The following is a 13,556-nucleotide window of genomic DNA, read 5'->3' as shown; positions in this document are numbered from 1 at the left end:
TGACACACTTAACTCCTCTCAGCCTGCTTCTTGGTTCCTTGATTTTCTTTCCTCCAACCACTTTCACAACTCTACCTCACAAAGTACCCTTTATGCAGGGCCTTGGTTCAGGATTTTTTGTCTGAGATGCAGCATTTTCAAATTTCTCTGAGTGACGGAAGGAGAGCAGACTGTGGTCATTCACACCAAACATGCTCTCTGTTCTCATCCCAGTTTCCCAGCGACTCCTGCTTGGTTTCTCGTTCCTCATTTGCTTCTTAGCCTGGACCACCTAGGCCACTGTTCCATTGATGGTCATTAGTCCCCTTGAGTTTCCCCAGGACTGCCTTGTCAATAATCGACTCTGGGAATTTTACCACAGTCTTTTTCTCTAATCCTGCCCCCGATTCCAGAGCCTTTATGGAACCATGAAGATGGGATCGACTTCCAGGCCATGTCCCCCACCTCGGCTTTGCCAATGATGCTCTCCCAGGGCTCGAGCTTATTGCTGGTTGAGTCCTCTCTTCAGCACCTGCCGTGGCCTTTCCACTCTTCCTCAGCCCAGCCTTAGCCTCTTGTGGTGGATGACCTCACCGAAGAGGCACACATCATCTCACAGGCGTGCGATAGCTCTGTTCTAACACAGCCTTCCTCATATCGTCCTCTCTCCAGCCCCCATATTCACTTCCTCGTCTTCTCCGCACCACTCAACTTTTCTAGATTCAATGCTCTTTGCCTCCACTTTTTTAGTCCAGACTCTCTAACCCTTATCTGTTGGCTTTATGCACCACCCCCCAAAACTTCTAAGGTCGCCAGAGACTTCCTAAGTACCAAGCGTAAACCTTTTCTAAGTTCTCACCTTTCTGCATCTGTTCTCTTCATGTCGTTCTTTAAATCCTCCTTATTGACATGCTCCCCTTGGTTTCTACGATTCTTTTCTATGTCGTTAGCTCCTCTCTGCTCCTTGTGTGTATGCCTCACCGTAGATTCTCTCCTGGACTCTGGACTGTCATAACCACTTCTAGGTTGAGATGTCTAGGAGCTAAAATTCTAGGGGGGAAGTCCCTAGACTTCCCTAGTCCCTAGTCCCTTTTTAGTATTACATATACAAGATCTTTAACGACCTGTCCCCTTCTTTCCCCTCCATTCCTTCCTTTACCATTGCAAATTGCCCTACACTCCAGCTACACTGCAGTTTTGCCCCCAAAGATGCCAGGCTCTCCCACCCTCTGCCCCACCTGCCTGTCTCACATCCTTCCCCAGCCATCCCATGCCCATATCATTCCTAGCCAGCACACTAAGACTGAGCCTGCAGGCACCATCTCCTGTTATAAGTCTTCCCTTAACACTTCTGGTCCCGTTTATATCCCCTTCTGGCCCCTCGCTGTCACAGCACTGTGTCGTTGCCTATTCACTTGTCTGCCTCTATCAATAGAGTGCAGGTTCCTTGAGGCAGGGCCGAGGATTTGTTTACTTTTATCATCCTGCACGGTGGTTGGCACAGGACTGGTGCCAGTAACTGCTTAACAAATGGAGCCAATCATCACCTCTCTAATAAGACCAACCTTTAGACCTGAATTTCTTATAGCCTGCTGAGTATCTCTCTGCCAGGTTATCATAATCACCTAGTTCAAGGATAACCTTACTTATCAAGGGTTAGTACAGGTGACTTTGTTTCTTCTTTTTGTTTTTCTTGGACTTTTAAAATCTTGCATGAACAAGAACTGCTTTGGTTAAAATTACCTATAAAAATGATCTCTCTTTAAAAAGTCAAATGTGTTCTTACTTGTATTGCTTAAGTCACATTTGCTTGCAGGTAACAAAAACGCAAATCAAACTACATGAAGCAGAAGAGGGGATTCTCCCTAAAGACTCCGGTGTGTCCCAGGATAGCCAAGAACAGGAACATGGCAGCACTTGGGAAATCCTAGACCCAGAAACCAGGATTCCCTGAGAACCCTCTCTCTCTCACTTTTTGTCTCCAGCACAGGTAGCAGAAGAGATGGCAGGAAACAATTCCCAAGGTTTACCATAGCTTCAGCCAGGCACAGAAAAACCCGCTTCCCTATTTCCAGTCCCAGAACAGGCCCCTGCCTGGACCACGTGACAGTAGCCAGAAGGGACATCGCATTATACTGTATGGTAAATCCCACAGTAACCCTGTGGGTTGGAGACGGGTCTTTAGAAATTGGTGGGCAGATGCTGGGTGACTGTCACACACACTTCTACTCAGACTGTTCTCTTGCCTCAAAGTTTCAAAATGCTTCCATCTTTCAAGTTTCAACCTTAAACACCACTTTCTCTCTAAAACCTTCATTGATCTCCACTCAGCCGAGTCCGAACATTTTTCTTTCCTCTGTTCTCCTCTATGCTTTTCATTTTGCCTTATTTTATTTTACATTTTTTAAAAATTTTATTCATTCATTTATTTATTTTTGGCTGTGTTGGGTCTTCGTTGCTGTGTGCGGGCTTTCTCTAGTTGCAGCGAGCAGGGGCTACTCTTCGTTGCGGTGCATGGGCTTCTCATTGCGGTGGCTTCTCTTGTTGCAGAGCATGGGCTTTAGGCGCATGGGCTTCAGTAGTTGTGGCAAGTGGGCTCAGCAGTTGTGGCTAGCGGGCTCTAGAGCGCAGGCTCAGTAGCTGTGGTGCACGGGCTTAGTTGCTCCACGGCATGTGGGATCTTCCTGGCCCAGGGCTCGAACCCATGTTCCCTGCATTAGCAGGTGGATTCTTAACCACTGAGCCACCAGGGAAGTCCCAGTGCCTGTTTTGACAGATGAGGAAATAGGTGCAGAAAAGTTCAGAAACTTGCTGGAGGTCTAATTCTATGAAGTAGTGAAGTGAAGCAGTGGCTTCAGGGCCCTCCACTTCTAATCATCCCACCTAGTGCTTTCTTAGGGCAGAAAACATGTCTACTATAAAACAGTTCACATTGCCTTGTTTGTTTGAACTAGCTTAAATTTTTTCTAGTAATCCAAACAAATGGTTGCTTTGACTTTTTCATTCCTTTAATTAAAAACTTCCTGGAGACTTAAAAGCCTCCTATGGCTGATGACAACAGTCCTAGAATTTCACCAAAAATACAAATAATTGCAGTTGTATGAGGGCCACACTGCCAACTCCTAGGGTCGTGGACCCAGTACATTTCAATCTCCTGGACAATCTGAGGGTTTCACCTGGTAGATCTCCAAGCTGGCTGCCAGCATAGCTATACCACTTAACCCCTTGCATAACTGTCCTAGCAGGCAGCCCCAGGAATTCGGGGAAAGCAAAAAATAGCTGTCCACTAGGAACAAGGTGAGAAATCCTGACCTGAGTTCTTTATTCTTAGACAATTTCCAGTTATACTTCATTGCTGAAGCCTGATAGTTTTATTAATCTCCTTTTATTACAGCTCACCAGTCACCACTGTGTATCCAGATCACCTGTGCCAGGAATGATAGCAGGTAAGTGAGAAAACAGAGTACGGGGGGGTCAAAGCAAAGAGTGAGCCCATACTTGCATGGCAGTTATGTTTGCCAGGTATATTCAAACACATTTTTCTTCCAATAGATCCTCCCCTCAACCTGTGATGAGGACACAACGACATTATCTCCATTTTACAGATGAGGACACAGAGGTTCACAGAAGTGAAATGCCCTAGCAAAGCATGAATGTGTGTTATAACAGAGGTCTTCCATTCAGGGCTTTCTACACTTACACCATGATGCTTTTGGAGACAGCAAGATGCAGCAGAAATTTCTGCTTGGTCCTAGTTTGGGGAATAGAAGGGGCTGATAAATACCTCTGGGAAAGAGGTACAAAAATGTACAGGAGAAACAGTGGCATCTATTTGGCCAGGGAAGAATCTGAGTCTCCCCAAATCTGTGTCCTTCGTGGGCAAACTCCATTTTGGGGGTGAGGTGGGGCTGAGAGAGAGAGAGGATGGGTTCATCCCAGTCACAAGTAGATGGCAGAAGCGATCATCCTGTCTCGCTGCAGTTTTAGTTCTCCTTCTTCCCCCAATGTTACGTCCTTTCACATTCATCCTTGCATCCTCATCTGAAGTTTAGAAACTGGGACTTTTGGTGGACTGCGAGGCATTCACCAATAATGGCCGCTACAGACACTGCTCACACGAGAAGGTATGTTTAGATCTGGAATTCCAGGTTGTGCAAGTTAGCTTTTTCTTAATTTTTAAAGTTCCATATGTCTTTTCTTTTCTGATTTAAAGTGACTCTGCTCTTTCCATGATTCAGTCTCCCTGTCTCTGCAATTTAGGTTTTCAGTCATCTAGTTTGTTATGTTTGGCAAAGAACATTTGAGAAAAATCTCTCAAGAGAGTGGTGAGCTTTATTCATTTTAAAATCTTGTGCGTGAAGAAAGGAAACAACAAATTTTTAATCAAAGTAAGCAATAATGACAGGTTTATTTAAAATTTCCAGTAGAGAAAACCCACTAGTTTTGGAATAAAAGTACTCAATGTACGAGAGCGTAAGTGAATATAAAAGATTAGCAGAAGAAAAATAAAACCAAACACAGTACAAAAAAACTTAAAAAGTTTGAAATGGATTTAAACTGAGATGTTCCTTAAATCCTCCAAATATTTAACAGAGTTACTAGGTTTGGCAAACAATTCACTTGAAAATTAAAGCCTATTTCTGTATTGTAAACTCCATAAAAACTCCTTATTAAATTCAAGCACTCCATACAATTGGTACTGAAACATACAGGCAGTCAATTTCAGAATAGTAGGAATTATTCATTTGCTCTCACAGTTATATGAATTAACCAGCTGCATAACTGTTTTTTGGAGAGGATGGGACAGAAGATGAAAAAAAAAAAGGTAGGATAAAATCTCTAAAAAATTGAAACACAGCAAAATTCAGACATCAGTTTGTTTCTTTAAAGCAACAAACTGAATTTTTACAGTATATTCTACATTTGTCATTTCCCTCTCCCCCCGCCCCCTCCAATACTCCTAAATCCACTAGTCTAATCAATTCTTAACTTCCAAATATTCTGTACATATATATTTAGCAAAGAGCATATGCCTAACATTATTCTGACAGCATTATGGTCAGCATACAATTTTAGAAAGATTACTATGTATATCACCAAGATTAACCTTTACTTAAAAAAACGAACAAACAAAAACCATTACTAAACAAATAGTTTTAAAATATTATGAAAACCCATGTGAGAAGACTCCACATGGGCTCTAAACCTGATAAAAACACACGTCAGAAAGACTATTAATGCTCAGCTTCTGCCAAACGATGACCTTAAAGTGCCAAACACAACAGAATCTCTTAGGACCGTTTTTCCAATAGATGATTTGTCCCTGGCTTGGCCATCTCTCCTTTAACTATACACGAAGTCCTGCTAAAAGTATGCATTTTAGTTGATTTTACAATAGAATGTTACAATGTAAACTAAACAGGTTCTTATATCAACAGTATGTTACCCAGGTTTTTAAATTTCTGAATCCAACAGTTGGTCACAGAGGTCAAGTATTATCAAGGCTCCTTTGTCAGTTCAGATGGTGTCTGACTCATCCATCCTTCAAGTACATGCAAGGCTCAATAGTTTTCAAGAGGCAGAAGCCCGAGGCCGTTTTAAGACACAGATGAAATAGGATTATGAGGTGAACCCATCTGGGTAAGAACTTTATCCAGCCACTGGAGGGGGCCATGCAGATGGATCTCAATCCAGCAGGGGGTGCTAGTAACATCCTGGCGGTGGTATTCTGCTCCCCAACCCTAGAAACAACATGGGAGGTCATTTAACTTGTTTGACTCAGTGGTTCAACTTATGAAGTAAAAAGAGCTCACATAATCAGACACTCCGATTAAAGATCCGGTTCTCTCCACAAGACAAACGTGCACACATGATTTGGCAGGCAATTTCACAGCTCCCCAGAGGCCATCCATGGGTTCCAGATTAAGAAGTACTGGTCTTGGGGAATGAAAGTTTCAAACTACATTATAAGGCTGTTGTAATAAAGATACTTTCTAACTTTCATTTTTATTGCCCATTATCTCACCGATAATATTGTGACAGATGTTGTTAAATTCTCATTTCATCATCAAGGAAATAAGGAAAAAGGCATGTAAGACAAACTGACATTCTGTTTCTTCCTATTTAGCCACTGAAGTCTCTATAAACACAGAGCTTGACCTTTCAATCTCTAAGCAAAACTGGCAGGAGCATGTAAGTATCCAAAAATCTATTAGTAACACCTAGCCATTGCCCTGAATCATCTGTACGAGAGGGTAGCTTGCCAGGTAGCTTCAGGATTACTGAATTAAGACATGAAAGCTGACAGAAGCAAGTCCCTGTACAAAAGAGAAAAATAGTTTTGCCATTGCAAAGATCAAAACCTCACTGGTATGGTGGATGATGGCATACAAGGGCCTGATAAACCCTTGTTTCCTGAGGGATGTCAGACAAGGCCAGGTTCTATTTATCTCTGCTATCTACCTACCCCAGGAATTTCAAGAAACGTATCTGAATATCAGAACTTTCAAGAGAAAGTTGTGATACATGAACTGCATATGTATAAACATCCATGCATTTGTACATATATCAACAAACTGCTAAGTTTAAGCAGAAGATTTATGTGCATGTTTCCTACATTAGATAGTAAGTTCTTTGAAGGCAGAGACCAGATCTTATTTATCTTTGATCTCAAACATCTAGCACAGTGACTGGCACAAAGCAGAAGCTCCAGGAACACTTGTTCAGCTGAAATGACTTGGAGTTTTCAGCTATGCGGAGTTTACTATGCAACTAATTTATAAAGTATGTGTTTTATATTAAAGTCCAAAAATGATCATCTTTAAAAAATAGTACAAAATTGGCTATTAATATTAGTAAAACGTTCTATATCCTTTCTCTAGGATGCTAAGTGTGAGAGGGCAAAGTATGCAGTCCTTATGATAATAAAGAACAATGTTGTACCATGTGTAAATTTTTTGTTGCTAATGTATAATAAAGTAGCTGCCCTTTGTCATGTCAGCAGGGGGTTTAAAATAAGATGTTTATCTTTAACTCTCCAAATCCAGCTTCCTAGCTATGTCCATTATAGCCTGTATAACCCTTCATTCCAATACTTACCAGTTTATATTATAATTAAACACAGACTGGGCCATCAGCATCTTGAAGCTAGACACTTTAGGTGCTTTTTCATCTCTGTATTAATTCTCTGGAATGGTGCTAAAAATGTTTGCTGAATAAATGAAATCTAATACATTTTTAATGCATATCTCTGCATTATAAACACTTTTTATCAGCGTAACGGTGGTTTTTACTTGTGTAAAAGTCAATACTTAAAAATGTGTAAAAGTAAAATCATTAAAATTGATTGGGTAATCCATAAGAAATAAGTTTGAGGAGAAAGCCAATTAGAGCATTGGAGTCATAAATTCTCCTAGAGTGGTCCTTCAATAACAATAGACTTATCAAGGGACCTCAGTAATGATCACCACAGTTCCCCAACTGCAGCCACCCCTTTTTTTTTTTTTTTTTTGCGGTAGGCGGGCCTCTCACTGCTGTGGCCTCTCCCCTTGCGGAGCACAGGCTCCAGACGCGCAGGCTCAACGGCCATGGCTCACGGGCCCAGCCGCTCCGCGGCATGTGGGATCTTCCCGGACCGGGGCACGAACCCGTGTCCCCTGCATCGGCAGGTGGACTCTCAACCACTGCGCCACCAGGGAAGCCCGCAGCCACCCATTTTAAAAATAATGAACGTGGGGATCAGGAAGGAATCCCGGGTCCTTAATCACACACACACAGAACTAGAACCTGGATCTCCTGACTCTCAAGAGGTCTTCTTTCCTCCATATCAATAAAAACAACAAACACAAACAATGCTGGCAACTCACTGTCCTCATTTTAAAATTCATTTCAGTCAAAATGCTAAGTCAACAATTAAACAGTGCACATTACTAATGGATGAGAAAGCTCTTTGTAGTCTCATAGGTACATAGCATATAGGTAAGCCTCTTGAAAAGGTAAAAAAAAAACCTTCAATACTAAAAAGTTCTGGACTCAGCTATAAGAAACTGTTGAATTGTGTTTCAAGAAAACACACTGAAAACCTGCTAATGTGACTCAAAGAAGTAGGGAAAAAATGATATTCAGGGAAAGATACCTTTGACGTAAAGGATGATTAACAAAGTAAGGTTCCAAAGTTACCCTCTGTAATAAATACAGCACAGAACAGGTTTAACAACAAGTTCTGTGAGCTTCTGAAGAGAGGATATGAAAGGTGACTGCCTCGCCCAAATATATAATTAGTTTTGTTTCTCAGAGTAACAGAGGAGGAAAATCTATCTTTGAGGATTCAGAGCCGTCAGTCAGCCACTGGAATAAGTTTCTGACTCATAAATTTAATCAGACATGAGAGTTTCTTTTTTCCATTTCGATGGCATCTTAAAACTTTTTATTTCTCAGAGGCAGAAGAGGAGGCAAAAAAGAGATCAATTCTTGTGAGCGATGTCTGTAACCTTCACCCTCCTCGAATCTCACAGCACAATCCTAGCGCTGAGGCAAGGGCCTTATTAACTCTTGAATATAAGAAAATCGGGGGAAGGGGGGGCTGGGATGTAGTGAGAGAGTAGCTTTGCCATATACACACTACCAAATGTAAATGGATAGCTAGTGGGAAACAGCTGCATAGCACAGGGAGATCAGCTCGGTGCTCTGACCACCTAGAGGGGTGGGATAAGGCGGGTGGGAGGGAGACGCAAGAGGGAGGGGATATGGGGCTATATGTATACGTACAGCTGATTCACTGTGCTGTATAGCAGAAACTAACACAACATTGTAAAGCAGTTATACTCTAATAAAGATGTATTAAAAAAAAAAAAGGATGAGTGTCATATGGGACAGAGCCACCCCCAGTGGCACTCATACTAGATCAGTGCATCCCTTGCCCACCCATATGTACCTGAGAATAAATTATTGTTTTTTGGAAAAAAAAAAAAAAACCCAGAAAATCACAAGCTTTACTGGAACCACTAAAAAACTGACGAATCAAAAATAAATCTCAGTGTGATGAACTTTTACTCTCACACACAAAAAAAGACCACTTGCTTATTGTTGAAACAAAAGTAACAAGTGTCTCCGTCCTAAAAGTACTAACAAGCATAGCATTAAAAAAAAAGAGGGGTGCGTTTATAGAATTGATCTCTGGGAATTCCCTGGCGGCCCAGGGGTTAGGACTCTGCGCTTTCACTGCCAAGGGTGAAGGTTCAACCCCTAGTCAGGGAACTAAGATCCCTGAAGCCACGTGGCACAGCCAAAAAATAAATAAACAAAAAAATAAAAATAAAAAGAACTGATCTCGTAAGACAACCATGCATTTAAAGCATATACTTTATATATATATACATAATAACATATTCTAATAGTATTACAATAGCTAAAATAGTGCTACTTGAATAAGGAAAAGTTATTAAAGCCTGCTACTACTAACATTTAACACAAACACTCCTATATTCCAATGATACTTTCCTCATAGTTGACATCCTTGTTAAAGGTTAAAAATGTCTAGATAATAAGTTGGTGTCTATGGACACATATCAAGAGGATATAGATTTACATATAACATGGAAGTGCATTAAACCCTGACTAGAGGAATCAGAGCTCACTTACCTTCACAAAGCTCATGCGAATAGTACACATTTTTGTGAGCTCATAGACTGTCTCGAAGCCATGGTTCACAGACTGTGCCAGTAACTGAGCAAATTCTTGGTTGTTAAAAATTTTCAAACTACACCCACTAGGGATCTTGCAAACAGTAGTGGGATGAAATCCATGATGGTAGTTGCAGTTCCGACTCTGCACAAAGATACTACTGTCACTGAGGCATTCAGCATATACCTCGCCTCCGACATAATAAAGATGAACTCCTGCAGGGAGACAAAGCACAGAGTGTGGTCATTATCGCTTTTCACAGCTGAAAAGCATCCGTGTAGCTTCAGAATGTAAATTTACGTGGTTGATTCGATAAACAGACATTCTCCAAGTCTTGCACAATTGATAAAATCTTAGTTAACTGTATTAGTTAATACAATGTCCGTATGTCAACATGCATGTCTAGAAGGTTGTAGGAAATAACACAACAAAGTCTCTTAAAAATAAGTAACAGAGTGCAGCAATTTCATTTTGAAAAGCACTTAAGGCCTATTTGGCCATGAATTGAGAGCAAATTCTCACTTTAAAAACATAGCACAATAAAGCTGAACTTGACCATGGGATCCTACGCATATTCGTTACATAAGCTCTCTTGTATTTATTTTGCAGCTAAGCTTTTCAAAAAATTTTAGGGTAGGGGAAGGGAGGATCGAGAGGAGTAAAAGAACTAGAAAACCACAGGTGGAGGAAGTACTGCTGAGAAGTGTAAGATGTAAGGTCCAGGGCTTCCCTGGTGGCGCAGTGGTTGAGAGTCCGCCTGCCGATGCAGGGGACACGGGTTCGTGACCCGGTCCGGGAGGATCCCACATGCCACGGAGCGGCTGGGCCCGTGAGCCATGGCCGCTGAGCCTGCGTGTCCGGAGCCTGTGCAACGGGAGAGGCCACAGCAGTGAGAGGCCCACGTATCGCAAAAAAAAAAAAAAAAAAAAAAAATAGATGTAAGGCCCAGGGGGAAAAAAACCTAGAAAAAGTAATTCATACTGTGTGTAATCTGATCTCACTCAACTATTATCTGCTCCAAACTTCTTCCTGTGAGACCTAGAGTGCCAGGAGTGTAGGAAATTGATCTTACCCAGCCTTTAAAAAAATGAAAGGGGAAAAAACCACTCTGACAAAACCCCACACCATTATAGGCCACCCAGCAAACAGTCACATCCCATGTGGCTTTCAGTGATGGACCTTGCAGGTAACTCTGGCAAAGCTTAGTCAATGCAAGAACCTACTGTCTCATCCAAAATACTATGTGCTCATATGTGGAATCCAAAAAAACCAGTAGTACTGATGAACCTAGGGGCAGGGCAGGAATAAAAGACGCAGACGTAGAGAACGGACTTGAGGACACAGTGGGGGGAAAGGGAAGCTGGGACAAAGTGAGAGAGTGGCATGGACATATATACACTACCAAATGTAAAATGGATGGCTAGTGGGAAGCTGCTGCATGGCACAGGGAGATCAGCTCAGTGTTTTGTGACCACCTAGAGGGGTGGGATAGGGAGGGTGGGAGGGAGACTCGAGAGAGGGGATATGGGGATATATGTATACGTATAGCTGATTCACTTTGTTGTACAGCAGAAACTAATACAACAGTGGAAAGCGATTATACTCCCATAAAGATATTAAAGAAAGAAAGAAGGAAAAAAATGCAAGTCGAGCTGATGGCTGTGTCTACAGGGCTGTCATGATTTGAGTGAACTAAAGTATTTTAGAAAAATGAAAAAAAAATACTATGTGCTGTGTTGATATGTATACACAATGGCTAAGACTGCTGTAACAATTAAATAGCCGCTGGAGCAGAAGCCCATTTTTCTGTCTGATGTAGAGAAAACAATTTAAGGGTGTGTGTGTGTTTGCTACTTTTTTCCTTATTATAAAAATGAGGAATTTTCATTTTAGAAAATTTAGAAAGTAAAGCAAAATATAAAGAAGCAGAAAACATTATCACTCCTTTAGAGGCCCAGAGGCAGTAACTGTGAATACACATCGTATTCGGTCTTGAGTATCATTAAACTTTCTTTGCAAACATCTAACATATCTCCACCATTGAATGACTACAACAATTTATTTAAAGGATTCTCCCATCATTGGACCATTCTGTTGATACTAATTTTCTGCTATGATAACAATGCCATGATGAATGTCTCAGCATAATTTTTGATAATATCGTTAGGAGCAATTCCTGGAAGTTATGTCATTGGATCGAAGGCTCTTGATTCACTTTGCCAGAGCACTTGTATCAATATACACTCTCTCCAGCAGCAGATGAGTGCCTTTCTCACTTCACCCGTGCCAGTACTGAGTCTGAGTTTAAAACAACAACAAAATTCCCCTAATTTATAGCTGGAAAACAATATTGTTTTAATTTGCACGTGAGCCTTGATACGCTCTCCTCTGTTTACTAGCCATCTGTGTTTCTCTTATGGATTTACTGTTCATATTTCTTACTTATTTATTCCTCTGGGGTTCTAGTATTTTTATTATTTTTTTAATGAGCTGCGCATATGGGAAAGATATAAATAATTTATTTCTTATTTGTTTCCCCGTTAGTCCTTTGTCTTTTAATTTTGTTCACGGTACCGTTTTTCTTTAACCTACAGAAGTTTGAAATCTTTAAGTAGACAAATCTCTTGCAATCTTTCTGTTGCTTTTTATGCTTAGAAAATCTCTGCCACTCTTTTTTTTTTTAAAAGCATTTTCCAGTCTATCTCATCCTTTTTTTTTTTAAATTTATTTAATTTTTGTCTGTGTTGGGTCTTCCCTGCGGTGCACGGGCTTTTCTCCAGTTGCAGAGAGCGGGGGCCACTCTTCATTGTGGTGCATGGGCTTACTGCGGAGTAGTTATGGCACGCAGACTCAGCTGCTCCGCAGCACGTGAGATCCTCCCGGACCGGGGCACGAACCCACGTCCCCTGCATCGGCAGGCAGACTCTCAACCACTGCACCACCAGGGAAGTCCTCTCTGCCACTCTTGATCAATATATGTTCTTCTAGTTTTTCAATAGCTTGCCTTAAAAAATAATTCAACTCACTAATCCATTTGCATATGTGGAATGGGGCAGGGTTTCTACCCCCAGCCTCCCCCCAAAGCTAACTTTGTTATTGCAGGACCACTGGAAGACTCTACTAATTTGTTATGCTTCACTTATCATACATTAAATTTTTAAATACAGTATAGTCTGAGTTTACTTTATTCTATTGTTCTCTCTACACACCGATTTAATTGTAGTTTCATAATCTTTCATTAATCGTCACCTTGAGAATTTTTTCTTTACTCTTCCATTAAAAAATTTTAGCTATTTTCACTTATTTATCCTTCTGGGTAATATGCAGAATACATCTTCCAACTTTCAAAAACAAAACATTGTGATTCTGACATGGATTGTTTAAACTATGAATTAAATTAGGAAGAATGAATATCCTTAAACTGTTCTCACAATATTAAGCCTTTTCTTTAAGGAACACAGACTACCTATTTATTATTCAAATTTTCTTTCGCTCTCAGTGAAATTTGGTTTTCTTTACATAATTCTCATATGTTGCTGGTTCAGATTATTTACGCATTCTGCTGCTACTGAGAATGTAATTTTCCTCTCCATTATATTTGCTAACTGGTTATTGCCAGATTAAAGAAAACTGATATATAATTTCTAAAACTAGAGTCGAGGCATCTGGAACAATTTGAAATAACAGCATTCCCAGAATCCTTATTTTCTTCCTAATTGTTAATAGGAATGTTCCAGAGTACAATGGCTTTTTACTACATTGGAGTAATGGTCAACTTTAGAATATAATGAAAACTATGTCCCTCTGTTCCAAATGTATGCAAAACTGTGTTTATATACAATTTCAGGGGTTTACAGACCACAGAAAGATACCTATACGATATGAACCTGAGTTCT

The 13,556-nt window shown here is 40.8% G+C and overlaps 1 protein-coding gene across 1 annotated transcript in view; it reads right to left on the bottom strand.

Moving 5' to 3' along the window:
* Positions 1–4,374: 4,374 nt before the first annotated feature.
* Positions 4,375–13,556, bottom strand: part of SMAD1 (SMAD family member 1) — a 76,992-nt gene continuing 67,810 nt past the window's right edge. The window contains exons 6-7 of the mRNA XM_082653276.1: positions 9,619–9,875; positions 4,375–5,720 (exon numbers count right to left, since the gene is read on the bottom strand). Coding sequence (XP_082509402.1) covers positions 5,577–5,720; positions 9,619–9,875 — 401 coding nt within the window. The 3' untranslated portion in view covers positions 4,375–5,576. The remainder of the gene's footprint in view (positions 5,721–9,618; positions 9,876–13,556) is intronic.

Source organism: Grampus griseus (assembly GCF_964374135.1).
Source record: "Grampus griseus genome assembly, chromosome: 4".
Taxonomy (NCBI): domain Eukaryota; kingdom Metazoa; phylum Chordata; class Mammalia; order Artiodactyla; family Delphinidae; genus Grampus; species Grampus griseus.
Note: the sequence above shows the minus strand (reverse complement) of the source record. Positions and strands in the feature narration are given on the sequence as shown.